This window comes from Ictalurus punctatus, chromosome 13 (genome assembly GCF_001660625.3).
Source record: "Ictalurus punctatus breed USDA103 chromosome 13, Coco_2.0, whole genome shotgun sequence".
Lineage (NCBI taxonomy): Eukaryota > Metazoa > Chordata > Actinopteri > Siluriformes > Ictaluridae > Ictalurus > Ictalurus punctatus.
The window spans coordinates 23332952-23359256 of NC_030428.2; the positions used below are offsets into that span (position 1 = coordinate 23332952).

Consider the following 26305-nt stretch of genomic DNA (forward strand, 5'->3'; position numbering starts at 1 on the left):
GGCAATGGAAGGAATATTTCACTAAAAACATATATTCATGAAATGAAGTATGATCTTTTCAGTGAATAATTATATGTTTTAAAGAAATATTCCTTTACATATGCATAGCAATTTCCAGGCCAAAGATTAATTCGTGAAAATGAATTGATATTAATATTATTCGCACTCAACAGCAAACTGAGGCCATTATTTTTAAGAACTCTGTTCAACAGGGCAGTTGTCTTATATTGATCTTTCTCCTTCATATTGTATTATTAAAGTTTACAGTTAAGACCAATATGCATGATACTGCTTCAGAGCAATATGTAATAATTTTTTAAATGACTATTTACAGAGGGGAAAATGTTACATAATAAATCATATAATAAAGCAAGAACCCATAACAAATGAAGAAAAATAATATAAATAACGGTAAATAAACAGACTAAAAATCATTTCAGTAGTTTTATATGCATATGACAGTGTTTTCCCTCTGCATAGGTACATATCTTAATGGTTTTACCATAATACTGTTATCACAATACATTAGACTGCAAATAAAACATTAAACAAAAGTCTTTGGCAAGTGTAATGTAACTTCTGATATATTATGTTGTTTTTATTATTTTTATTTTGTCACATTTATTATGTCAAACATTTGTGTTCCATGAAATTGTCGTCCATTTGAGCGTGATTGATTTGATGCGGAAGGGATTGTGTAGAACAACCTCTGAATGACAAGCAATTGCACTTAAAGTGTTGGATGAATAACTTGCCCTTTTTTCAAAGAAAGTTGGATCATCCTAAAGCACAGGATTATCGTTTTCTTATCTCTAAGTTTAACTTAAGCATTGAGCCAATTTTGAGTAACTAAGAAATCAATAATGCATTATCTGCTGCAGTGTCTGCTATAACACTTCATTTGAAGATATTTTTGAAAACATGGAGCAGGAGAAAAGTTTTGTAAACACATTTAGAGCATCAGATGCCATGTTGGATCAGTAGTATGTCTGGAGTATTTCTTCATAATGTGCCTGTCAAACCTTCAATCAAAGTTACAATAAATATATAATTATAAGCTGTTCGATATCAGTGGATTTGAAAGGAAAATCACTTTTCACGTGTAACACAAGCTGCCAGGATTTTACACAATAATTTACAGTGTGGTTTACACTAGATTCCCTTCACTACATCCCTTTTATGTGTAATCACAAATTGGTTAGATATTGAATATTGGGTACCAGTGTATATTTGAAGTAAGAATGATGTGTAGTGCAAAAATTAAGAGAAAATGATAACACCTGGTATTGCCATATCCAGAAACATTTAACAAAAATAAATCATGCATACTGCATTGTCATTTAGGATTAAGCCTGCAGGTTTATATATATATATATTAAAAAAAAAAAAAAAAAAAAAAAAGGAAAACGCAAAAATTAAGTTAGGAATATATATTAACTAATTCCCCAGTCTGAGTGGATGGAAACCAGGATACACAGTAGGCTTGTCCTTTCTTGTGGATAAATCTTTTCATTTCTCCGCTCTCGTCACATTATCACTGTTTTTCACTGAGGCGATGTTTCAATCCTCAGTTCATGGCTTTGAACTGAAGAAGGAGAAGAGGTGACATGCTGAGTTTAGGTATGTTCCGTTGTATGTATGTTCTGTTGTATGTATGTGTGTGTGAATATGTAATGATCCAGATGAATAATACTGCATTGCACAGTTGAAAGCAAGAGAGAGAGACAGAAAGAGAGAGAAAGAGAGAGCAGTGTGACATGAGCAGAGAAACGATGTGCTGCCGTGTGACACTCAGTCACAAAACAGAAAAGAACGTTTTCATCCACAATGATAAAGAAAAGAAAATATGAAAAAGGAAAAGCTAAATTTGTTGATTCAAATTGCCTCATTGTGTCAATTTCCACATTTATATAATTTCTCACAAGGTTTCTCAGGAGTCTTTGAGATGTGGTCACGCACTGTAAGTGTTGGAGTTGGAGTTGGAGTTGGATTTGGATGGCTGAATGTGAGTGAGCCATTTGATGTCCTGATTGGTTCGTTCATGTTCAAAGCGGCCCTTGTCCAATCTGCTCTGCTGTTCACACTGGCACAACAGGAAGTCTGAGGCAATGTTGGGTTTGGTTTTCATGGTGTCTAGTGGCGGTCGTAAGCAGCGGCAGCAGCTGGTGGTGCAGAGGCTCGGGATGCACTATAATAATAAGGGGAACCTGGAAGTTAACAAAAGAGGGACGTACCATTTCAATAAGGCAAACTCCAGACCTAAAATATACAGTCAGAATCATAGGTATGATGTCAATTATTTTGTATTTGAATCAAAAATAGTCTCATTATGAAACAGTGTTTTGCAAACATTTAAAACTCAGCTGATGGAGTAATAATACATGCCAGGCAATCTGCTCAGTTGCTTTTCTATCAGTTACACTACTTACCTGGTAGAGTTCCAAGTAGATTTAGCCATTTGTTTCATGGCATGTTTGACTTCTTTCAAATGAAATTGTACAAGATCCAATTACATTATCATGGCTTGTTCAAATTTGTAAGATTTATAATTGTCCTTTTTATATTTATTCTTAAATGTATGTTACATTGTATTTATTTTGGATTCTGGATTGAGTTGTACCTTAAAGTTCTGGGACTATTTCAAAGATTTGTTCTAAGCTAGAAGCAAAATCTGAATTCAAGAGTGCTCTTTGCTTGCTTTTTGCTTGATTCCATATGAATGAAGTCCAACAGTATCCCTAAACCTAAACCTAACTTTGTAACTTTTCATACAAATTGAGTTGTGTTGTAATGAATTGGCATGTTGGTGGTGGGGTTTAAACATTTCATTGTTATGTTACTAGTAAACTTTTCCTCAGTTGTAGTAATACTCACTCAGTAAGGCTGGGTTGCTGAAGCGCCAGGCCTCGTTGTATGCTGTATACTGTGGGTGGCTGTAGGGATTCCCTGAAAATTCGCTCCCTGCAGCAAGACATATAAGGCCATTAAAAAGTGCTTGTACTTTATCAGAGAAATGCAGTACATTCAGAATCAGCAAGGGAGTCACAGAGAGGACCAATAGCCTCTTTATTCTGCTGCCTGAAAATTTGCCCTCATTTTGCTGGTCTCTGGTGAACAGTAATCTCATGTTAAAATCAATGTGGTGCTTCATGTTGGTGTTTCGCTCTGCTCTCTCTTCCCATCTCATTCTCTTTCTTTCTTTCCCTGACTGTAGGTTCTCTAGTGACAACATGCTCTTGTGCTCTTTTTTTTTTTTACTTCCCCAAGTATCTTTCTTTTTGTGCCATGGTATTTCATTGTATAGGAATTCAGACAGTGGTGGTGATCTGTTGTGTTGGTATAACACCCTCTCATTTTTATGACACTATAAAGAGCAGGCTTTAAATGAAGAAGGTGAAGAATGGCCTTCTTGACTTTAACAGTGTTTTGGGAGCCATCACTAAATCTCTTTCTGGATGGACAAGGAGAAAAGGAAAGACCTCGCCATGGTTTCAGACAGTTTGTCTATATAATTCAAAAGCAGGGGGAAGTGACCATATAGGCTAAATTCATTATCTACACTTATTTACTGCTTCACAAAGAGAGAAATATCAAAGAATCAGTCCAAATCTCTGAAAGTAATGAATTCTAAAGTTCTTTGCTAGACAGCAGGATGTTTCTTAATAAATATATGGGAAATGTCCAAGATTATTACTCACCAGGAACCATTCCAGCCAGTGTGGATGTTGGGTAGCTGCCCTGTCCTGTAGGGGGGACGTGAGGTGGATAGCCAGGTAAGGTTGTGTTAGCCATATCTCTACCTATACACAGAGAGCATACAACACACTTCATTAGTGTCAGCTATTGACTTCTCTTTAAGGGTCTGAGTCATAATTGCATTTTCAGTTCTTTTCAATGTAGGTCATTGTATGGAAAGAAAAAATCTATTGGAAAAGGAAAACTCTGCAAATCCAATTTTATGTCTGTATATTCTCTAAAAGTCCCAAGTTATTTATAAAGCATTTTATACTACCTTCATATTTTAGCTCACAGGTCAGGTTTTTTTTTGTTGTTATTTATTTTTTTTGTATTTTATTGATTCCCATTGACTAGTTGATCTCAGGTGATTCAATCACAGAGAAACCATGATAGCATTTTTTTTTTATTCCCCAACATTTCAGAAATTCAATCCATTTTATTGAATCTCTCTACCATTAATAATGATTGCCCTTGCTACAATTGGTATGTTAAAAAAAGGTCTATTAAAAAAAGATGACACCAGGAGTAGTTTCAAGAGTCTAATACAAGGCACAAATACAAATAAACCTTGACTCAATAGTGAAAATCTCCAATGTCGCCTACAATCAGACCCCTTAAATGCTGGTCATCACCCCATATATGACTCAGAGATGAGCACAACGGCAAGCATGAGTCACAATGGCCAATACTGACCCTTCCGGACAGTCATTCCTTCTATAGACACACAGAAACGCTCTGCATTCAGAGCGGTAATTGGGGCTGACGCTTAGCTGTCCTAGGCAGCCACGTGTAGCCCAGAGCCAGCCAAAGCAGCCAGTCAGGGGCCCCTTAGCGACATTGTTGGAGAGAGTGAAAAATTGGGAGAGGGAGGAAGAGGGAGAGGTGGCAGGGGACGAGGGGAAAGTCGGTCACCAGTGCAACTTTAATGAGCAGGCCAGCAACCATTACGGCAATCACAGACCATCGAGCCTGTTCCATAGAGAGTACCAGGAAGAAACAGCTTTTGCCATTGCTTTTTATCTGCACTTCCTTTCTCAAATATTGTTAAAAGTTTTCCCAACTTCCAAAAATCCTTCATATGCAGGCAAACTCATTCACATACTAGACATGTGTAATGTCTAGCAATTTCTTCCAATTTCATTCTAATTGACTGCCTATAAGTTTAAATTGTTGCATGAATTGATGAATTTATGTTCCCAAAGCAGGAAACCTTGAGGATCACTAAAAAATCCATGGTAAATGACTCCCAAAAACAAGTCTCTTTTGGTGGAAATTTGGACAGTTTTTGTTTAAGGAATTTTCTAGAGTACCAAAGGAAATTAAGCAATTAAGGCTTTAAAGCAATTAATTAAGCAATTAAAGCAATTAAGGCTTTATTAGTAATAATATTTTACCTCTATTTACATTGATTTACATGCTCCGAAACACAAGCTTTGGCAATGCATATTTAAGACTGTATTTAGCTATGCGAATACAACATACTAAACTTCAATTTGAATGTTTGGAAAAACGTTTGAATTTGACTCAACAATATCCAACAAGCAACAATGTGAAAGTTTTTTTTTGTCCCAGTCCAAATACGGTCATTGATTAGGCTCCATTTAAATACATAATAGAAAAATGCTAGAAAAGGCCTTAACGATGTTTTGGAATTTCTGTCAACAAGGAAATTTTTTTTTTTTAAATTGTAAAAAGTTTAATACATTATATAAAAATGAGAGAAAAGGCTTCTAAAACAACTGGGAAACAGATGTGGACAAACCGACAGGTTCAGCCATAAGGGAGAGTCTACTAAACACTCTCACTAAATCCACACTCAAGAAGATATGTGCGTACAGCACTTTGGATCTGTGTCTTTGAGAGAGAAAAATTACAAATGAGCTATAATCCTTTTTCTCAAAGCTGCAAAAGCATTGAGAAAGCTTTTCTTAATCGTAAAGCCAACATTACCACTCAGACATTTTATGCTGTTGTCAAGATAAAAGACAAACAAGACCTCAATGATCCCTCCAAGCCAGTTATCATTTACTGAGAATGACCTTTTTACATATTGAATATACTAAACATTATTATTATTATTATTATTATTATTATTATTATTACTTTTATTATTAGTAGTAGTATTAGTACTAGGTCAAGCTCGAGCATTTTTCTATGAGAGGGACATCTTTGTGTTTGCAACAAGAGTGAGGAAAAGAAGAAGAAGGAAGAGGATGGGGAGGGGGAGGAGGAAAAGGATTATTTTAGGGCAGTGGGTCGATCTGGAGCATTTTTCTATGATAGGGACACCTTAGTGTTTGCAACAACATGGCACAGGGATCTTCTGACCTCCATTTTCTATATTCAGGATGGAGCAATTTATCACTAGGCAAAAGCCCCTGCACCCTAATTAATTACGACTAAGCAAAGGATGTTTGGAAAGTCAAATTGCTTTAATTCCCTGGCTGCACAGTGAAAGTCGTCCATTATCAAATGTGTGCTCAAAGGTTAGTTTGCTTTTGTGGAAAGGACCTAAGCATTAATTTTTGAGCCTGAGAGCGTGAGCGCCCCTGGTGAGGACAAAGACAGGTGCTTTGTTAGGAGAGAAAGCAAGGGCTAAAAGCTACAGGACGTATTCTCACACTGTCCTCACAGGTTAGTAGCGTCAGACCTGTTGTAATTTTCTCATCCATTAACTTTTTCATATTGAATCAGAGTCAAATTATTCTAAACGTCTAGCAAGGAAGAGCTGATCCAGATTATTATGGAAGGATTTATAAAGGAATTATTTATATAATTATATAATGGATGTATATATATATATATATATATATATATATATATATATATATATATATATATATATATATATATATATATACAGTTCATCTCATATCAGGGTATTATCAGAATATTTTTATTTATGTCTAAATAATAAATAACAAATAAATGTCTCTGAATTTTAATGCCAAGCAAAATGAAATGCAAAATCTTTATTCGATGAGCAAAGGACACAAAAGATCTCTATCTAAAAAGTATTCACACTTCGCCAACAATCCCCATCTCTTTTGGCACCCAGTACCTCATGAATAATTTATTTTTAATAGATTATGCAAATTTCCCCTTGCCTAAAATCAACATGATCAATAACTGTGGCCATTTTAATTGGTGCTGGAAAACATTTTGAGGATGAGTATAATCTGTGCTCCTTTCCCCTTGTAAAGGAACTATTCATTTGGAAATTGGATTTGGGCCTAAATGCGAGAGATCATTCAGCCGCCTCTAAATGGAGGCTTGAGTTTCCCTCAGCTGTTTATCACTGGAGTGTAAACCGTAGCACTACCATTAACTCGGGCACAAACCGTACACCTGATTATTACATCCTACACACATCCTATTAGTATTAGTAGTTACTGTGGGGAATATAAAGACACACATGCTAGAACACAAGTCAAATACGCATCCTCATTTCATATTTAACTTTGAGAATGGACTAAATAACACTGATGATTAAAAAAATGAAGGAGAAAAAAACTGTCCAGGATGAGTTTTACTACACAAAAAGCAGTCTGAAAAAAGCATTATCCGGATGTCTAATCACAAGATTCATTTATTCAACTAAATATTATTGATTTGTTTGTTTTGCTGTATATTATACATGTGACCAGAAATTAACTCCTGCAGTAAATAAACAAAACTTCACGTTATTGTCCTTGTTGACTGACAAAAGCTCATCTTGCATAAAGCTGATTTGTTTGACTTTTTTTTTTTTTTTACAGTGGAAGAATAATAATAGCTCACAATGTTATAAAAAATTCTACCACCTTTCTTGCTTAGAAAAAATAAATGAATTTGCTACGTTTTATTCTTTGTGTAATCCATCGTTAAATGAAATATGTGAATTATTTACATTGATGGTTTGTATGTGATATTGTGCCACATATGGATGTTAGATAGAGTCCAGTTGATCTTACCTACAGGGTAGCTTTGGGACACGCTGGCACCCAGGTCTGAGGAGCTGCTGGACGACAGGCTAGGTTTAACCTCATCCAGTCCTGGGTTCAGTGCAGGAAGGGCATACTCACTAGCCTGCAAGCACAGAGAAATAATAATGGTTAATATATCTGTTATGGATTTTTCTTTCTTTCTTTCTTGTGTGCTTATGTGTGTGTTAAGAATCAGAACTAATGCCTGGAAGGTTGACAGTTAAAATCCCGGGACTGCCAGAAAGTCACTTGAGCAAACCCTTATCTCTGCTTGGATTGTATCCTGTCTCTATAAGCAGCTTTAGATAAAAGCCTCTGCCAAATGAATCAACAGAAAATAGAACAATATAATAGGTCCCTGTTTGTGTGTGGCTTAAAGGATGAGACATTGATGAGAAACCTTTTGTCTACTCTTCCTGTTTTCTTTACTTTTTAAATTTACTGTTTAAGATCATATTTGCAGATGGAATAATCTGTGCAACACACACCACTGTTGAATTAGGTTCAAGTATCCATGTTAAAACTTGTCCTTGGTCTTTGGAGTCATAAAACCGCATCTATTTGCTTATCTTCTTCTTTGCTTATCATTTCATGGATGCTCTCAATCTGAAAGTGGCTTCCTTTTTTACCAAACAAACTCTTCAGACCGTGTCAACAGATGTGAGACAACCCCCTCCTTTTTTTGTTATTTAATAAAATGAGACTTCCGGCGTCTGCACATTGATAATGTTTGCCCAGATCTTTGTGTGTGTGTGTGTGTGTGTGTGTGTGTGTGTGTGTGTGTGTGTGCGTGACACAGGGGAGGCCCCTGACCCCAGCCATGTCTGTCTCTATCACAGATAAACTCTAATTGTCTGCTACAACTGTTCGTCTTGGCCCCAGCCAATGTTCCTCTCTTTTCCTAAGAGGCCCCTGTGCGGAACAGTAGTATTCTCATGCAGATGCCATGGTCGTGGGGAAGAGAAAGATATGAAAGGGATGAGCACATGGCCGGCAGAAGCATGGGAGGGGAGAGGCCATCGGGCTTAGAAACTCCAAAATGGCTTTTTAATGCCCTCAACAGCACTCAGACACCTAACTAATAACCCTACATTTACATACACGAGAGAGAGAGAGAGAGAAAGAGAGAGAGAGAGAGAGAGAGAGAGAGAGAGAGAGAGAGAGAGAGAGAGAGAGAGAGAGTGAGCGAGTGAGCAAGAGAGCGAGAGAGAGAAAGAGAGAGAGAGACTGAGACTGAGCATAATGAGGCCTGAGCTATGGGGGCGCTACAAATAAGAAAATACTCTGATTAATACTGCCACAAATTAAAGTTGATTTTTCTGGAACATTATCTGACCATATTTTCCTTTTTCACTCCCTTCGCTGCTTTCCTTCTGTACCTCCCCCACACATTTAACACCCGCTTTGACTGTCTTTGTGATAGCGAGTCATTTCCAATTCGTTTTGGTATTGATCTTGCAGTGAAAATCAGTTTTGTAATTAGCTGCAAATTAGGCCTTCTTCTGGAGGTGAGTGCTGTCGGACTGATTAATCGCTGAAGTAATGCCACGCGATCACCCCCAAATTAAAATGAACTCAATTAGGTCGTTCCCCTTATGGCTCACACTTCTGCTTTCAAGGGAAAATTAATAGTCACTTATTTTTAATAGTCTACTGAAAGTAAATAAAGGTTATCCATTTCAATAAACCTGACACTGTACAGTGAGCACTATGGTGGAAATTCCACATTAAGGGTCACTGCTTTAATAGCGACATGAGTCCTCGATTTGGGGAAGTAACTACAAATGAATAGGCAGATAGCAAGCTAGACTGTTTTGGATGTTTTAGTTTATTCATTATTAAATAGATCTAATTGATCAGATCTATTTGACATGTGTTCGTGTGTTTGTATGGATAATTTGTTCAGACAAAGTGACATTATAAAGCTGAATCACAGAGCAGATTTTTTTTAATTTTATTTATTTTATTTTTTTTACATTTTCTCCATCACAAGATCAATAAAGTGTAAGATTTTACCTTGTTCCTTTAGAAGGATGATAAATTGCTGTTTAACAACACAGCTGCTCCTCTCTTCTCTCTCTGCTCCGCTCTTGTTCTGCACTTTTTTTTTTTGCTAATTATTTTGCAATTACATTTTCCTAATGTAAAATTTCAGGCATGACAACTCTCAGGGTGAAATTGTGAGCTTTTATAGATGAGGATGGAGTATAAATAGGTTTGGTCTGGCAGACTAAATCTCCTACGCTGCTGCTAAATGAGTACCAATACTTGCTCTGATAGTCATGTACAGACATAGAAAGAAGAGAAGCATGCTGCATCCCGGCATAGCAGATCTAGACAGTGGTGCTGGGGGGGAGGAGGGTAGGATATGAAATTTAGTAGCACACGCAGGCAGTAGATGGAGAGTTGGTTGGGATTATAAAGGGTTGCATGGGCAGAGAAGCGTGGCTGATAGGCTGTTGAGCGGCGTCAAGGGAGCCAATCAGTGCTCAGACAGAGTTTCATGCCTGAACTGGGCATATATAAGTGTCATCAGGTGGAAGATTTCTAGTGCATGCTATACCTTCAATAACATTTAAGTGGAACTGAAGATTCATACTTGTGAGAAAATATTCAACTTGCTCATGTTCTGCTGAGCAAAAAAGGCTCCAAGAGGGAGGCATGGAGGATAAAGATGCTCACCTGCTCTGGTTTGATGTGCTCCGTGTTGTGAAAGACATCAGGGTAGGCTGGTCGCTCAAACACTCGATCCAAGGCCTCCAGCTGTTGTTGGGTAAAGGCATCAGCACGTAGATGTTTCCTAAGGCTTTCCACACTGCCCTGGGAGTCACTGTTCTGCCCTGAACCCTCTGAACCATCTACAGAGAATGAAAATAAAATAAAAGTAAAAAAAAAAACCCCTGAGAACAACTTACAGTATATCAACTTGTTTATTGGGATCTATATAAACTTTTGAAGAATATGAAGAATACAAAAACCAACCAGAGGCTTTCGATTATTATTTGATAATGCATTTAATTATAGAACATTATAATGATGATATTGTGGCATATTGAAATAAAAAAGAAAAGCTTTATGATGACTGTAGCTGACATTATTTAATTAGTCTGTGCATTTGCCCTCTTTTATAATTGACTTCATTTTCCTTTTCTTTCTAACAAGCTCTCAGTGAACACTATTGTCATGTAGTGATACGACCCATAGAATCTACACTGCTTTGTAAGATTCTTCAAAAGTGTCTGTCATTTCATGATTGCTTGAAGTAATTAAACATTCTCTGGATGGGTAAGCAAAGACAACAAAATATGGTGTGTAGCAGTGGGCAGAAAACATTTCCTAAAGCAAAAAGTAACATTTGCCTGTAAAATTTGAGATTTTTTCAGAACACATTTAAATTCGTTAAAAAATTGTATATATTTTTTCTGGAATTTCCAGAGAGAGAGAGAAAGAGAGAGAGAGAGAGAGAGAGAGAGAGAGAGAGAGAGAGAGAGAGAGAGAGAGAGAGAGAGAACTGCTAACACTGGTCAGCTGGGTGGAAATAAAAAGTCACTTGAAGAAGTGACAAGCTCCTTGAAAAGTAAACTTTATCCAAAAGGGCCTTAAGGTATTGAATACATATGGATACTTGTGTTTTTAAGTTAGTTTGTAATCAAAATGCATGATTTTAAATGTTTCCTCAGCTTATGCAGTGATTTGTAATAAGGTTTATTAATTTACTAGTCATGAAGCTGACACAGGTCAAATAAAATTATTGTCCAGGTATAAAGTGATTATTTAGTCCCCACACTGGTTAAACAACAATTTGCAAATGCGGCAATTCCTCTACATAACCCGCTGACCTGATTAACCATTCTCTTAGAGGAGAGTTGTGTCTGCCTTTGTTGCCTTCCTCACAACAATTGTGTTTTTATCTGCCTCGACTCAACTGAACAAATCCCCCCCCCCCCCCCCCCCCGCCCACACACACACACACACACACACACACACATACACCCACATTGGCATGGTATTTCACTGCCAGTCTAAATTTGCCACAGATTATGTTGTCTCTTTGGCTCATGAGCCTTATAATGTATGATATGCACAAGCACTATCGATTGCCCAGCTGGGAGAGAGAGAGAGAGAGAGAGAGAGAGAGAGAGAGAGAGAGAGAGAGAGAGAGAGAGAGAGAGAGAGAGAGTGAGACAGAGAGAGAGTACAAGTGTGAGTGAGGTAGTAAGAGAGAGATTTGAGGCTGAGATTCTGTGAGAGTGGGGGGTAGAGTACAAAGCTTGAAATGAAGCAGAGATGAACATCATGGCCTGACTCATTGCGCCTATAATGCTGAGCTTAATCCAGTGCTTTTCTCTGCTGCTGAATTCAATTGATCAATCATGTCTGTCTGCTGGTTCCATTTCAGTACGTTATTGCCTCTGTGCTCCTCTCTGTGACCTTCTTCCCACCACATAACCCCAGGCGTGAGCACCTCGCCCATCATTCACCTGGTGTGCATGCGTGGGTGTGTGTGGTCATCAAATTATGACGAATCGATGACTGCACTGACAAGACTTAGGACTTAGACTGACTTGAAGGAATTTTAATTGATTCTGTAACTCAGAAGAGACATGATATTCGCTTTTGCCTTGTGAATCTTTCCTATCCATTTGATTTCTTCTCTCCACAGCTATTTCTGAGCTGGCTTTCTTTGCAGGCAGCTCTAGTGGGTCCTGACGGCAGGGGGATCGTTTCCTCTAGTGTGTGCTGGGGCAAATGGAGTCATTAATTACCCTCCATTACAGGGCCAGGACCACAAACCTGATCAATACAAGTGCATTTGTCATGCACACCAGTGACACAAACTTCCCACACACAAACCCACACATACACATAGAAACACACACAAGCCAATTACTGCTCGGGCTAATGTGGCTTTGGCATTTTGACTGCAGCTATCAAATGTCATCGTCAGCAGAGCGTCTCTCTGCAAATCCAACGCAAAAGCTATAAAAATGTGCTGGAAGATAAAAAAGGGCGCCATCTGTACTTATTGTTCTATTAGTTTCACTGTAGCTGCTGAATAACTTGCTTTAAAATGAATAAATGAATAAAATATGAGAATGTGATGCTTTTAGAGCTCAAATAGGAATCTGTGTGATTGTATCATTACCATAGTGTTTGGTAACAATAAATTGCTGTGTAGTTTGTACACTAAACATCTTCATTGTGGATTTGGAGTGTAATCAAGCATCTGATGAAGCAGTGATCAAGACACCAGAACACCTTGGCTTGTCAGAGATGGAGTCTACATTTTTTTCCCCCATCAGTGCTTATGTAATAGCCTTCACCTGGAGCCAGATTGGCTGTGCGCTTTGAGCCTCCGGCCCCGAGTCTCATTCTCGCCTGCCCTGCTGCTGGAGTATTGATCTGCGAGCGTGAGCACTGGATTCGTTTTGACGTGAGGCAGTATTAGAGCTGAGGTAACGAGGGAGGCCACTCTATCAGAGCACAGGAGCGGCTCTGAAACACTGCGGGATGCACAACACCCACAGGGCATGACCTCTCAGTAAAAGAAAGACTGAGAGACAGGACTGAAAAGAGGAAGAGAGATGATAATAATAATAATAATAATAATAATAATAATAATAATAATAGAGGGGTGAAAAGATTGTAATAGGAAAATGTGGAAGAAGTAGATGGAAAGGCACCATACACACTCACATGCTGTAGATGGTTAAAACTGATCTTTCGAACAAAAATGAAATATACACAATGTTCCCCAAGACAATAAAAGCACTTTTTTCCCTTCTTTTTTGCTTTAGTTTTGTAAGGAGATAATGTACTTGGCTAATGTATCTAACAAGTAATGCATGTTTATAGCCACCATTTTAGCATTATGCCAGAAGCATGTCTGGATAAGAAATACCATTTGTAAATACATAAATAAATAAATATAAATATACAAATCAAGTATGAACTACACTATTACATATTAATTATTCCAACTATAACCTCAAACATACTATTTCTGCTTCAAGGTAGCTGATAACTGTTTTTAGCTAGGCAATATCCTTTTCATTCATTTTCATATACTGTTTGCAGTTTCTCTGGATGGAGTTCAACTGTTAGTATTCATTCTACTTCATCTCTGTTTTAGTGTTTTTGGTGATTAAAATAATCTTCAAATGCTTCTTTAGAAATATACAAATGAGCGTACGTGATGAAAGCGAATCATAAAAATTGTACATACATACTGTACACTCAAGGGCATGGTTTCATAAACAAAATCTAACTATATTACTCCTCCTTATACTGTACAGAGTCTAAAATAAATGTACATTTTCTAAACCCTGACCCCTGAACCTAATCTCATGAGCAATGTATCTGAATTTAAGAGTGAGTGAGATGTGGTTGGATTTTGTTTTTGAGGTGAATGAAGCTGTATGGAAAGGTTTGAGTGCTACCTCTGTTCGTAATTGTAAATTTCATGATTTTTATATATATAAAAAAAATTGTTACAAATTTGTATGAGTTAATTAGAAATTAAATCAGCGACTGCTGATTTCTCATAAAGACTTTGCTGTGTTCAACTCAGCACTCCTATTCACAATAATGAACATCATTTCAACACGCTTCTTCCAGTATACTGCTGTAGAAGAGTACCGCTGTATAAACTCAGAAAAAGACCGGTTCTCTTTTAAGTCTAGTTTGTCTCATGCCTTTTTCCCTGATGTCATCTCAATGAGTTTTACTTGCCACTCTTGCCCCTGCTTGCTCATTATCGATTTTAATCGCCATCTGAATTTCTGTAAAGCTGCTTTTCATAATGTCTATTGTTAAAATCTCTATACAAATAAAATGGAGTTGAATTGAAAGATTAAACCCATGTTGAAACACACACTAGCAGCAGCACAGTGAGTCCTGTTCTGATTTCAGGCACGTAACAGAGTTGAAGAGTAATCAAGCTTCTGATAAAGCAGTGTGATCGAGACACCAGCACACTTTTACCTGTCAGATATGAAGCCTATCTATAGTAAATCCAGGCAGAAGCAGAGTTGCAAGGTACTTTAGCAGAGTGTGTGAACCCATGCTGGGATGTGTGTAAGGGTGAACGGTGTGATCTTTCATCTCCTTAATAGCCGAAGCGTATGAGGCAGCAGTACAGTAATTTCTGTGATATGAGGTACTAGTGGAGGGGTTGGGGGAGCAGTATGGATGGTAGATGTTAATTTGTGAGGTAATTACTTTTCTCAGCGGAATTGCAAATTCCCTTAAATGTCACTTCCATCTCGTTGCTCGGACAGCCACGGGAAGACACAGCAAATCTTTCTCTCTTTCTCTCCCTCTCTCTCTCTCTCTCTCTCTCACACACACACATACACACACACACACGCACACACACACACACCATCTCACTGCTTGTAATTTGCAATAATCCAGTGGCAGTGGCAGATTAATAGCCGAGCTGACACCTGTGTCCATGTGGCCATCCCTGGCAGAGCGCTGGTGTACATAAACGCGTGTCATGGCGCATTATCTCATCACTGCGTGGGTAAGAGTAGCTGGACTCAGAGCCTGCTGTTGAATTCAGCCCTACTGTAAGGACGGCAACAGCTGATGCCTCGGCCTGGCACCATGCCACAGTGCAGGCTAAAAACAAACTGACGCCACCGCTAACACCATCTATTATGTTGTAGCTGACACGGCGACTCTTAACCCTCAGCAGGGTTTTCTCTGAGCACAGCTCAGTGTTATTTTTCCCCCTCTCCCTCCATTTGGAAATGCACTCTCTCTCTCTCTCTCTCTCTCTCTCTCTCAGTACTGCTGATGTTCTCTTTTTATGAAATAGGCTGGGAGAGCTCTGACTCAACATTGAGTGGGTAGTTTGAAATCCTAAGAGTGTATGTGTGTACAAGCATATTAGATACATCGTGATGATCTAATAACTGGTAAAAATGAGTAGACATGCAAACACACAAAAGGATTGTGATTGGCTTTGTGTTAGTAGTCTGAAACTTTTGCATGTCTTGTATTCTCTTTCATAAACAGAGCAGGTGTTGGTTGGATGCTTTTCACGGCTATATATAATTGCATTTTAGATACACAATGAATTTCATTTAATCTCCCAAACTTTAAGGAATGGTGGATAATAACTAGTTAATCCCCCGCCCCCTATAAACCCATCCCTGTCTGCAAATATATTTTAATATTTTTTAATACAAAAATACTCCTACTCTTGCTCATACAGTTGAGTGTATGTGTTAATCTATTTGTAGTTCACATCCATTCATGGAGACGTACATAAAACATATAGAATATAAACCCCACCCCCCAGACCTCACACTTTCTCTTCTCTATCCTCCCATTACTCTTTCTCCCCATTTCCTCAGTGGTGATACTTAAATCAAGAAAATAGGCTCCCATCAGGAGGGCAGTTCAGAAGGAGGAAAACCCCTGAAACAGTCAGTCATCTTCTAGTGCATGGGACACACACACACACACATATATCTCCAGTCTCCTAGCTCTCATCATTTCCGTGGTTCAGCTATAATGTGGCACTGTGCCCTTACTGCTTGCCGTGCCCAACTGAGACAGAACAAATGGAAGCATCCCATAGTGACTGATACTCTAAGCAGGCGAATGACCTCTTTCCCAGATCTCTGTACCATACGCCCGCTAAATGCATCTGTCTATGTATCAGCTTCACACTGAGCACTCTACTCTTCTTTGAGGTGATTTAGCAGCTATGGGCAACATACAGTAAGCCATTTACCCCGGTCATAGGAACATCAGATTGCACTACAGCATTGAAACCTTGCATAAATGGTGACCTCATGGAGGAAAATAACAGCACTTGGGCGTGCTCATGTTGGCTTTTTGCAAATCTCAAATCAGTCGTTCGATTCATTATGATCTGCTGTGGTTGTTTGGAGTGGATGTGTGCAGTATTGACGGCGTCTAAACTTGTTCTAAATTCTTCACAGTTAACGTGGTATCTAGAGAGATATCTATGGATAATATTTAAAAAGCATTGCCTCAAAAAAGACATTTCAAGTGTGCATATTGTGCTGTTTTAATACAGTGAATATCATTTGAGGTCCTTTCGCTGAATGGATTCTTGAGACTGACTACTCTTGTTTTCAGTGAGTTGATCTGACATGCAATTACTGAAGAGCTTTTAATCACAGCAGAGTAGAGTAGAGTAGATCATCCATTAGCCCATGATCACGGCCTCACAACCAAAACTCGTATCATAATCATACTTCCTCATACTTCTAGACCAACAATAGTACAGCCAGAGTACAGACAGACAACGGTCATGTGATTATTATTTTCTTTTTAAATAACAACATCTCCAAAAATCTGAAATAACATTTAAGGTCAGGCTACAACTGCAGCAAGACTAAAACATGTCATTGTATAAACAACATAAATCCATAAATACTTAATGCTAAGGACAAAAAAAACCCTTCAGATGTAATTTTAGAAATGCAATTTGTCTTGCAGAATAAATCAATTCATTTGAGTAGAAAAAGATGTAGGATACAAAAACAAATATGCTTCCAGTAGCAGTAAATATAGTTTATTTAGCAGTAGTTTACCTAGAATAATGTTTCCAGCTAAATTGAATTAGCAACTATTTGAATCCTTACAAGAAATCCGAAAACAATACAAGCTTTCACCATTTATTTCTTAAAAAAAAAATAAAATAAAAACAAAAACGTAAAATAGAGGAACTGCTAATTATTAAGACTATCAAGTTTTGTGGTTTTTTTTTATTAAGACTGTCTTCTAAAAAATAAAATAAAAAATAAAAAAGAATTAATAAATAAATAAATGTTTGCTCCAAAGGAAAAATAAAATGAAAATCCAGCATGCCTGCAGCTTTAGGCAGTACAGCAACTTTTGTAACATAAAGATTAACAAAAAGTCCTGCAAGTTCCTTGAATTTCTAGGAAAGCCAAAAAGCATCAATAAGAGTCAGATGTTTACAGTTATCGCTTCTTGATCCAGCGGGAAAGGATAAAACATGTAGAAAACCCATGTGCTTACCGTCATCTCTTTTCCTCTTCTCTCCATTGGAACGAGGGATGCCCAGAATACCATTGATAGAGTATGAACCCACTGGATCACTGGATCCACTTGATACTGGAGGGGACGCTGTGCTGGGAACTATAAAGGGATACAGGAGAAACATGTTGCTTGAGAACTCCCCACAGACAATTTATGAGTATTCATAAACAACTGACCAATTCTTCATACTTATCTATGTCTAGGTACCTACACTACCTGAAGTCTGTGAAACCCAAGCAAATTGAGTGTGTATGTGTACATTTTATTGCTATAGTAACACAGGACCAAAATCTATCATTTCTACATGTTTCTAAAAGCTAACTGATTATGTTCTAAAGTAAAGTTTGCCGAGCTGCATGTATAACACCATACACCAAGTCTAGGGTTAGCCATGTAAAAATCCTAAACTGCTTAAAAAACCATAGTAAACATTAATACAACAAAATATGCTAATGATGCAGTATGATGATCTCACCTATAGTGTGTCCTGGTGTCGAGAGAGATGTTCCATCAGGAGAGGGGTGGTACTGTTGTTGAACTTTAGTGCGAATAATCCTGTAAAATGAAAATGATATAGGTCACAAAGCTTCAGCGCCTGTAGAGGCTATAACTGCATACTTTTTACTATACTGAAAGAAGACTTTGTATGAGAGTGCATCAGGAGGTGCAGCAGAAACAGTCTAATATGTGACAAGATACAATAGAATACAGAAAAGCTAATTTATATAGCGATTTTCTTTCCTCAAAGCAAGCTATTCTTATAGATGGAGAAAAGAAGAAGAAACCTTGGGATGAACAATGCGTTCTTTAAAAAAATCATAATAATAAAAATAAATTATTCGATTGAATTACTTGAAAATGAAATGAAATTAAAAGTACATGAAGAAACATACATCGGAAAAAAATCACAAATCACATGAATTTTGATCATTAGTGCAGCTTTGCCAAGAAACTATGCAATGTTGTCAAACATTCCCTCAAGCTATACATAATGGCAGTAATACCACTAATGTTAGCTAACATGACGATAACTTTACAAATAAATACATAATGATCCTTTACCGTTTACCATAGACTTGTTAAGGTGTTAATCTGCTTGATCGGCTTCCGAACAACGCAAGTCCTGTTTTCAAGTATCTGTACTTCACTTAAGTACAGTATTTAAGCTCCATCAATTTGAGTTTTTACGGGAATGATTATACTCTAGATACAGGACGTTTGTTATAATTATTTAAAGGAGAGAAATCAGGAGCTTTTAGTTCCCAAGAATGGAACCAAAGGTGTGTCCATTTTTTACCCAAATTAGAAAGTATAAAAGCTCTAGCTGCATTTATTTATTTATTTTTGCTCTGAGTGATCTTGCAAACAAACCATGAAATCACATCAGTTCACCCCAATGATCAGCTTCACCATCATTATCTGTCTTGCACTAATCATTTCTTCTTCCTTTTTTTTTTGCTCTCTCTTTTTCAAACACTCACATGCACCTATTTCTCCCATCTCTCTCCTTTTCTGTCTCTTCCTGTGGAAAACTACAGAGCTGGTATGGATGGGGTTTTATTGACCCAAACATTGGAATAAAAAGTTCAGGATTAGCCACATGGGCAAACAGATGCAAATAGAAGGCTATAAATTACATGTGACAGGAAGGCAATAGTTGCTTAGTGACTTTGCACCAGCTAACGCCAGCATCTGATTTCTGTAATCTGAGAGGCACTTTAGGAATCGAGGAGGCTGTCACACTCATTTGTAAACTTGAGCGTCATTTATCATAAGTGTCACTGTGTATGTTTTAGCTCAGATATGTAAAATCTAGCTTAGAAAACTTGATATGGGAATATGTATTTTTCCCTTTACTGGCAATGTGAGTGTAATTGCATAATTAGTTTACAGACATAAACATACAGACATTCTTATTGTTTCTTTATTGCTGCATAAATTTACTTCACATATTGCAATACTAAATATTGATGAGGTTCAGTATTTTTCATTCTATGGTCTATAGGCAATACTAGTTCTAAAAATAATTGTTGAATTACAAATTAGATTGGCTGTTTGTCTTGCGATTGTCCTGTTGAAAAGTCTGAAATGTATGTATTAAAATGACAGTGCTGCCATTAATATCATGATATTATGCATTGGTGTCACCTCAGACACTCCTGCCCTCAGGCCTCAGCTTTAAAGAAACGGATTTAGCTTTACCAGTCATCATATATCAATAATTATTTATTGTTTCTTGTTCTCTCTCTCTCTCTCTCTCTCTCTCTCTCTCCATCTCTTACTCTCTCTCTCTCACTTTCTCTCTCTCTCTCGCTCTCTCTCTCCATAACAGTAATTTGACCCCATCACTAGTGCGGTCTCCATAAATCTGAACACTTTATTTGGCTTCTTATTGAACAAGTAATTTGAGAGAATGAATTAATGGCATTCCCATAGCTGAACATTCCCTGAAGAAATATTAAAATTGCCTTTACACGGGAATCAATAATATTGAGTGCCATTGAGGGCTGTTTTGATATCTTGTGGTCAGTGTTGTGAGTGACGAGAAGAGCAGAGCAGAAACCTCGGTGCAACAGGAACTCTGTAAGAGTTAATAATGCATGCCAAAGAAAGGTGTTTAAAGCTGAACCATCCTCTCATTGTCAACAGCCCCAAGCTCAGCGTTTCTCTCTCTCTCTCTCTCTCTCTCTCTCTCTCTCTCTCTCTCACACACACACACACACACACACACACACACACACACACACACACACACACATTACAAGTAGAAAATCAAATATCTTATTGAGATTGTTATTGTATAATGAATCACATTCTGTGTCAGTGTGTTGTAAAATAAACCTATATGTTACATCACATCAAATATTTTTTTCAAGTGTTCTTCAGGTTTATATTAGTTAGGTGTCAGTCTGAGTGCATATACACTCTTGGTGTTCTTCAAAGGTTCTTTCATTGGATAATTGAGGGTTCTGCTGATAGGGAAACACTGTTATAGGGTTTTTAGGGTTCTTAATGTTTCTAAATGATCTAAGAGAGTATGGAACATAACCTATAGACGATTTCTTTTCTTTTTTTTTAATGGAAAACTCACATTCATATATTAATTTTACTCCTAAACAAAGACTCGGTTTTCCATTTCTAAATAGCCAGCGTGAATTGATTTAAATTCATAAAAGCTTAAAGAGGTGATTTTAATTGTATTTACACAGGCTACATTTTAAATTTCTCATCAATTTGTGTCAAAAGCTGTTTTTTAAGCAATCACAAGGCATGAAATGATTTTTCCCCTTTTTCTTGTCTGAGGCGTGTCTATTCTTTGGCATTCAGGCTCATTAAAATATAATGCCGAGGCTGGTTTTATGGAAGAGTGACTCTTAACCAAAGCTCACAGGCCTTTCTTTTCCTCTCCTGCCGCTTTTACTCCAGTGCACTTTTGCTCTTTATCAATAACCAACGTCTCGTTTTCACTTCAGACTTCTGCAATGGAGCCTAATTCCAGATTTGATTATTTATTGCTTGGTTGAACATATTGTGTAAGGCTACAAGGGAATCCTCCGTCCCTCTTTAGAATTCCTTCAAGATCTTTGGGGAGTATTTTGCTTTTCTTTTCTTTGCTTTGCTTTGCTTTGCTTTGCTTTTCATTCATCCCTTCATTCATCCCTTCATTCATCCCTTCTTTCATTCCTTCATTCATTCATTCAGTCATTCATTCCACAGAAAGCAGCAAAGCATATTTTGCAGCTTTTCATTATTTATTCAATAACTTTTCCTCGGATATAATTGTGTGCATCCACTTATATGAACGTTATCAATACTTAATATTGGAGTCGTGTTTCTGTTTCTTATGAAATCCAACTAAATCTCCATGGCGCGTCAAAGTTCCTACGAATCTGGTTTGTGGTCGCGTTACATGCTGAGTGATGGTGGCGCTGTTGAAGCCATCCTGAATAACACGTCAAATCCGGTGGCATATCAGTTTGACATACTGTTTAATATGAAAGTGTGCTGTTTGGGTCGCAGTCTGAGATTCTACGCGGATTGCGCACCACAGCGCCATACTAACTTTACAATCAATTTTCTTTCTTGTTAGGAGAACTATCATAAAGTTTCTGCGTCAAGTCATTGCCATAATCCCCCCACGCTGCCCTCATGCTCTGCTCTATAATAATGAATGTCCAGGTTCTTCACCTGTTGATGGAGGAGACGCTGGGCACGGTGTCGTTGTCGCAGATGCCCTCCGCCAGCAGCCGGTCCCGGATCTCCCACGCGAACATGGTGGGGTTGTGTCTCTTATAGTCCGCTATTTTATCCACCACTTTCGGTGTGGCCACCTTCGGTTTGGAGCCACCGATCACTCCGGGCTTTATACTGCCAGTTTCATAGTACCTGCAGCACCCAGAAGGAATAATGGTACATGCAGACCTACAGCAATTCAGTACACAGTAGGATAATATACAACAATAATTCCTCAAATCTGCAACCTCATAAACACAGCATATAATTTACGAATAAATGAAATATTAAAATTAGATGCCTAATTTCATTAACACAAACACTATGTAAATAGCATTCCTTATTATTCAAACGAGGTGGCCTGTTATAAGTTATTTATTAGATTAGGAAATGTATTACGTTAAGAAATGTATTAGATTAAGACATTTGGGCTATAAGTTACAATAAAAATAACTTTTAAAAAGGCTTAAAATAAAACTAGACATTATATATATATATATATATATATATATATATATATATATATATATATATATATATATATATATATATATATATATATATATACCGATTTCTTAAAATTATAAAGTTATTAAAATGTACATATTTTTATTATATTTCCTTAAGAACATTTGTTAATCTTCGCTGATTGGACAAATGGGCTCAGAGTTGTCATTAGCCTGATCTAAATTCAAAATATTTGAACAATAATTTGTCTAGAATTAAATCTAGTTTTAATAAGACTGGAATGTGGGTTACAGCGAATGCTGTCTGCATTTATTAGATAACTGTGTTCGATAATTGTTTGTTAGATATTAGATGTGCCAGGATCTGTTAAAAGTAAATATTTGGCTAAGTGGAGGAGAAAGTGGCTGTAGCCTATGTGCAAGAAATTTTTGCAGTAGTTATTTTCTGGACTCGAGATCAATATTAAATTTGTGATTTTTCCAGCTGCCCTACTCACATCCATGCAACATGCACAATGCAGAAAACACACAGATAGATAAATTCTGACAGACAATTAGGATTTAATTAGGAATGTATAGATAACAGAATCTCTCTCTCTCTCTCTCTCTCTCTCTCTCTCTCTCACCTGCCCAGGATCTTGCTGACGCATCCGTGACTGACCCTCAGTTGTCGTGATATGTCGCACGGTCTCACTCCCTGGTGCGCGAGCTCCACGATTCTCTGCCGCACGACGTCCGGTAGCGGCCTGCCGTTCACGAATACACCGCCCAGCTGGTTCACTCCGCCATGCCCTGTACATACACACACACACACACACACATAGAGAGAGAGCTCAATTTCTCTGTGAGGTTTTTATTTTTATTTTTATTCCCTTTTAATAAATATTAGAACATTTAATTAAGGAAGTGAACCAAGCTACATATTAATTTTTGTTTTTATTTATTTCAAGTTAAGGCTTTTATTAGAAAATAGAAGTAGAGCATTGCCTCAATCGCCTAGAAGCTGTAATTGTGTACTGCAGAGTGCATTAAATTGAACTGCTGTATGATTTGTACGTAGAAAGCATTTAAGTAAGTAATATATTTGTTGATTATTTTTTTGTGTTAATATTATGTTCACGCGTCCACAGTCAGTTTGGAGCAAACAGGACATATGTGCATGTGTGTGTATCTGTGAACTCCTTGTAATAATAAACATGTAATTTACACGTTTCAAAATAATTGAGAACTAATAAAAACAGCAAAGTTATTATTGTTGTTGTTGTTATTATTATTATTATTATTATTATTATTATTATTAGCCTGTTATTATTATGATGTTGCAAATAATTATGCCATAATTGAGGTGTTACAAAGTATTGTTTAATGTGGTTTAAATATTTCAGCTTGCAGCTAAGTTGTATATATATATATATATATATATATATATATATATATATATATATATATATATATAAATATATAAAAAACACTGAAAGGTAAGAGGTGTATATTATTTCTCGTATTATTACTTGATATTTCTTTGTTATTCAATTTCATCCATGTCCATGTTGTTTTCTTCTTTCTGATCCCAGCAGTGGCGCTTGTCCTTTCTTTGCTAGGCTATTACATTACATGCTTATTCATATTCCTTACTCCGTTATTATAAATAATTAAGAGTTCCTCCTGTTACACATCTCTAAAAAGAATGTCTTCATTATCTTAAATTAATAATGTTGAATGAAAGGCGGCGGCAGCAGATCACGTTATTGAAATAGCTGATTGTTTAGTTTCCATGGAAATAGTAATCATATTTTTTATTTATTTATTTATTGAGGTTTTGCTTTTGTGGGTTCTTTTTACACTAGACTGACATAAGGAAGTAAAGAAGAATTTAGAAAAATGTTTGAATTTCTTTTAATGCTGAAAATGTGTATTCAAATGTGTAAAATATTATACTACCAAAATATCTCAACTATTATTATTATTATTATTATTATTATTATTATTATTATTGTCAAATGAACTGTTCTATTTAACCTCAGCTTAATTTTAATTGCGGATAATGAGTGTGAGATGGCAATATTTCATATTTCGCGAGAGTCTACGCAGAATTAACTAAGTTGTTGATTGTTTGTTTAATATATATATATATATATATATATATATATATATATATATATATATATATATATATATATATATATATATAATTTTTTTGAGTAAATTGTCATCATTAGGTCTTATCAGACATGTGAAACTTACGGTGCATGGCGGAGAAGGGGTCTGCTTTGCAGTGAATATCCATTGGATAGCAAAGAAAAGACAGGTAATCAACTGAAGTCGCCGTCTCGCTTTCCTTCTGTAGATCAATATATAAAAAAAAAAGAAAAGAAAAAAAAAGAAAAGAAAAGAAAAAAAAGAAAAGAAAAAGAAAAAAAGAGACGCAAAAAGACGCAGGTGTGTTCGTGAAGAAGAGGAGTGCGATTCCCTCGGGTTCCGACCGGAAAACTTCAGGTGAGGAAAAAGTTCCCTCTTGAGAAACTGTCCGCTCAGCGAAAAGGAAAAAGGACGTAGGATATGTCAGGTGTCATGCATGACCCAGGCTTGTTTGGTAAATTGACACCGATCACCAGAATCGAAGCGGATGTTTACAGAAGCAGGCGTTTTCAGCGCGCGTGTACAGAAACCGCGAACAGCACGGACGGTCCCATCGAGCCTGGTCGTGTCCTAAATCCCGGGTGGCTTCGGCTAGTTAGGATAAAGAGAACAAGATGCGCAAAGCTAGACAGGGGTTTCCTTATTCGGTCACAGACTAACGGGATGCGCGTGAAATGGAGAGATCCGTGGGCCGGGACTGAAGCCCCGGGCCGGTAGTGTCGGTATCTAAAAGCTGCAGATCCCCTCTTTGCTTATATGGATGACTTCTCAGACAAAGGCAGCAGATTCCAACACTTTGTGATTCGCCAACGTAAAAAGCGAGCGGCTAAAATGAGGAGGGCCATCCGCCTGTCACTCCAGAAAGGGGGAGGGAGATGCGCAGTGAACTCTCAGCTCTGCTATAGCTGTAGAGTTTAGTGGGAATTTAGGAACACTTTATATTACCTGCAGCTGGTATAATATTTTTTCGTGCTATTTCTTTGAAGGAGTTCAGTTTAATGGCTATAACACAACATTGTTTATATGAAATGCTATTTGTAATATATGGCATTAACTGTAGAAAACGATGCTGTTGTAGGTGACACATTGTAATGCGCGTAAAATTAGTCATTTTTGCTTGATTTAATTTGGCCATATGTTTCAAAAATGTATTTTTCTTCTTCTTGCTCTTCTTCTTCTTCTTCTTCTTCTTCTTCTTCTTCTTCAATGCCAAGGATTAAAAAATATATACCTGTAATTCATTACTAGATATTTCGCTTTCATTCGTTCATTATTTCTATTTATCTCAATGATTTTTTTTTTTTTTTTTTTTTTGGGGGGGGGGGGGGGGGGGGTGTTTTATTTTGCGCTGCTGTGCGGCATGGAAGCAAGATGCCGCAGCACTTCCGCTGTAGATGGCGCTCTGTCGTTTCCATGCTGCTGAGTGTGTGTGTGTGTGTGGTGGGGGGGTTAAAAACTTCCACTGAGGTCCACAAATTATTGACAGGGTATTGACATCACTGATGCGCTTTCATTTAAACGAATAAGTTTTGGAGATAGATAATGGAGAGCCATTTTAGATGCAATTTTGATTTTTAAAAATGTCGTTGTTGTTGTTTTCAAAAAAAATATATAGACCTATCTTTGAACAACTTGAAGTCACTGATTCAAGAGGTATCGCAGATAAAAATGGCCTTATATTATTTGTTGGAAAGGCCACTTATTTATTATTAT

The 26305-nt window shown here is 37.1% G+C and overlaps 1 protein-coding gene across 1 annotated transcript; it reads right to left on the reverse strand.

Annotated features, from left to right (window-relative positions):
- Positions 1 to 1414: 1414 nt before the first annotated feature.
- pax2b (paired box 2b) lies at positions 1415 to 24746 on the reverse strand. The gene is made up of 10 exons (XM_053685111.1): positions 24698 to 24746; positions 23080 to 23248; positions 21942 to 22139; positions 18229 to 18308; positions 17733 to 17852; positions 10386 to 10561; positions 7692 to 7806; positions 3699 to 3800; positions 2875 to 2961; positions 1415 to 2207 (listed from the first exon to the last, which is right to left on the reverse strand). The coding sequence occupies exons 1-10, from the start codon at positions 24738 to 24740 to the stop codon at positions 2134 to 2136; spliced, it is 1164 nt and encodes a 387-aa protein (XP_053541086.1). The 5' UTR covers positions 24741 to 24746; the 3' UTR covers positions 1415 to 2133.
- Positions 24747 to 26305: the final 1559 nt, after the last annotated feature.

Coding starts and splice junctions, on each gene's coding strand:
- pax2b (XM_053685111.1), bottom strand. CDS start 24,740: ATGGATATTCACTGCAAAGCAGACCCCTTCTCCGCCATGCACC. Junction 10,562..17,732: donor GAAGAGGAAAAGAGATGACG/GTAAGCACATGG, acceptor CATTCTCTGTAG/ATGGTTCAGAGGGTTCAGGG. Junction 7,807..10,385: donor AGCACATCAAACCAGAGCAG/GTGAGCATCTTT, acceptor CTGTGCTTGCAG/GCTAGTGAGTATGCCCTTCC.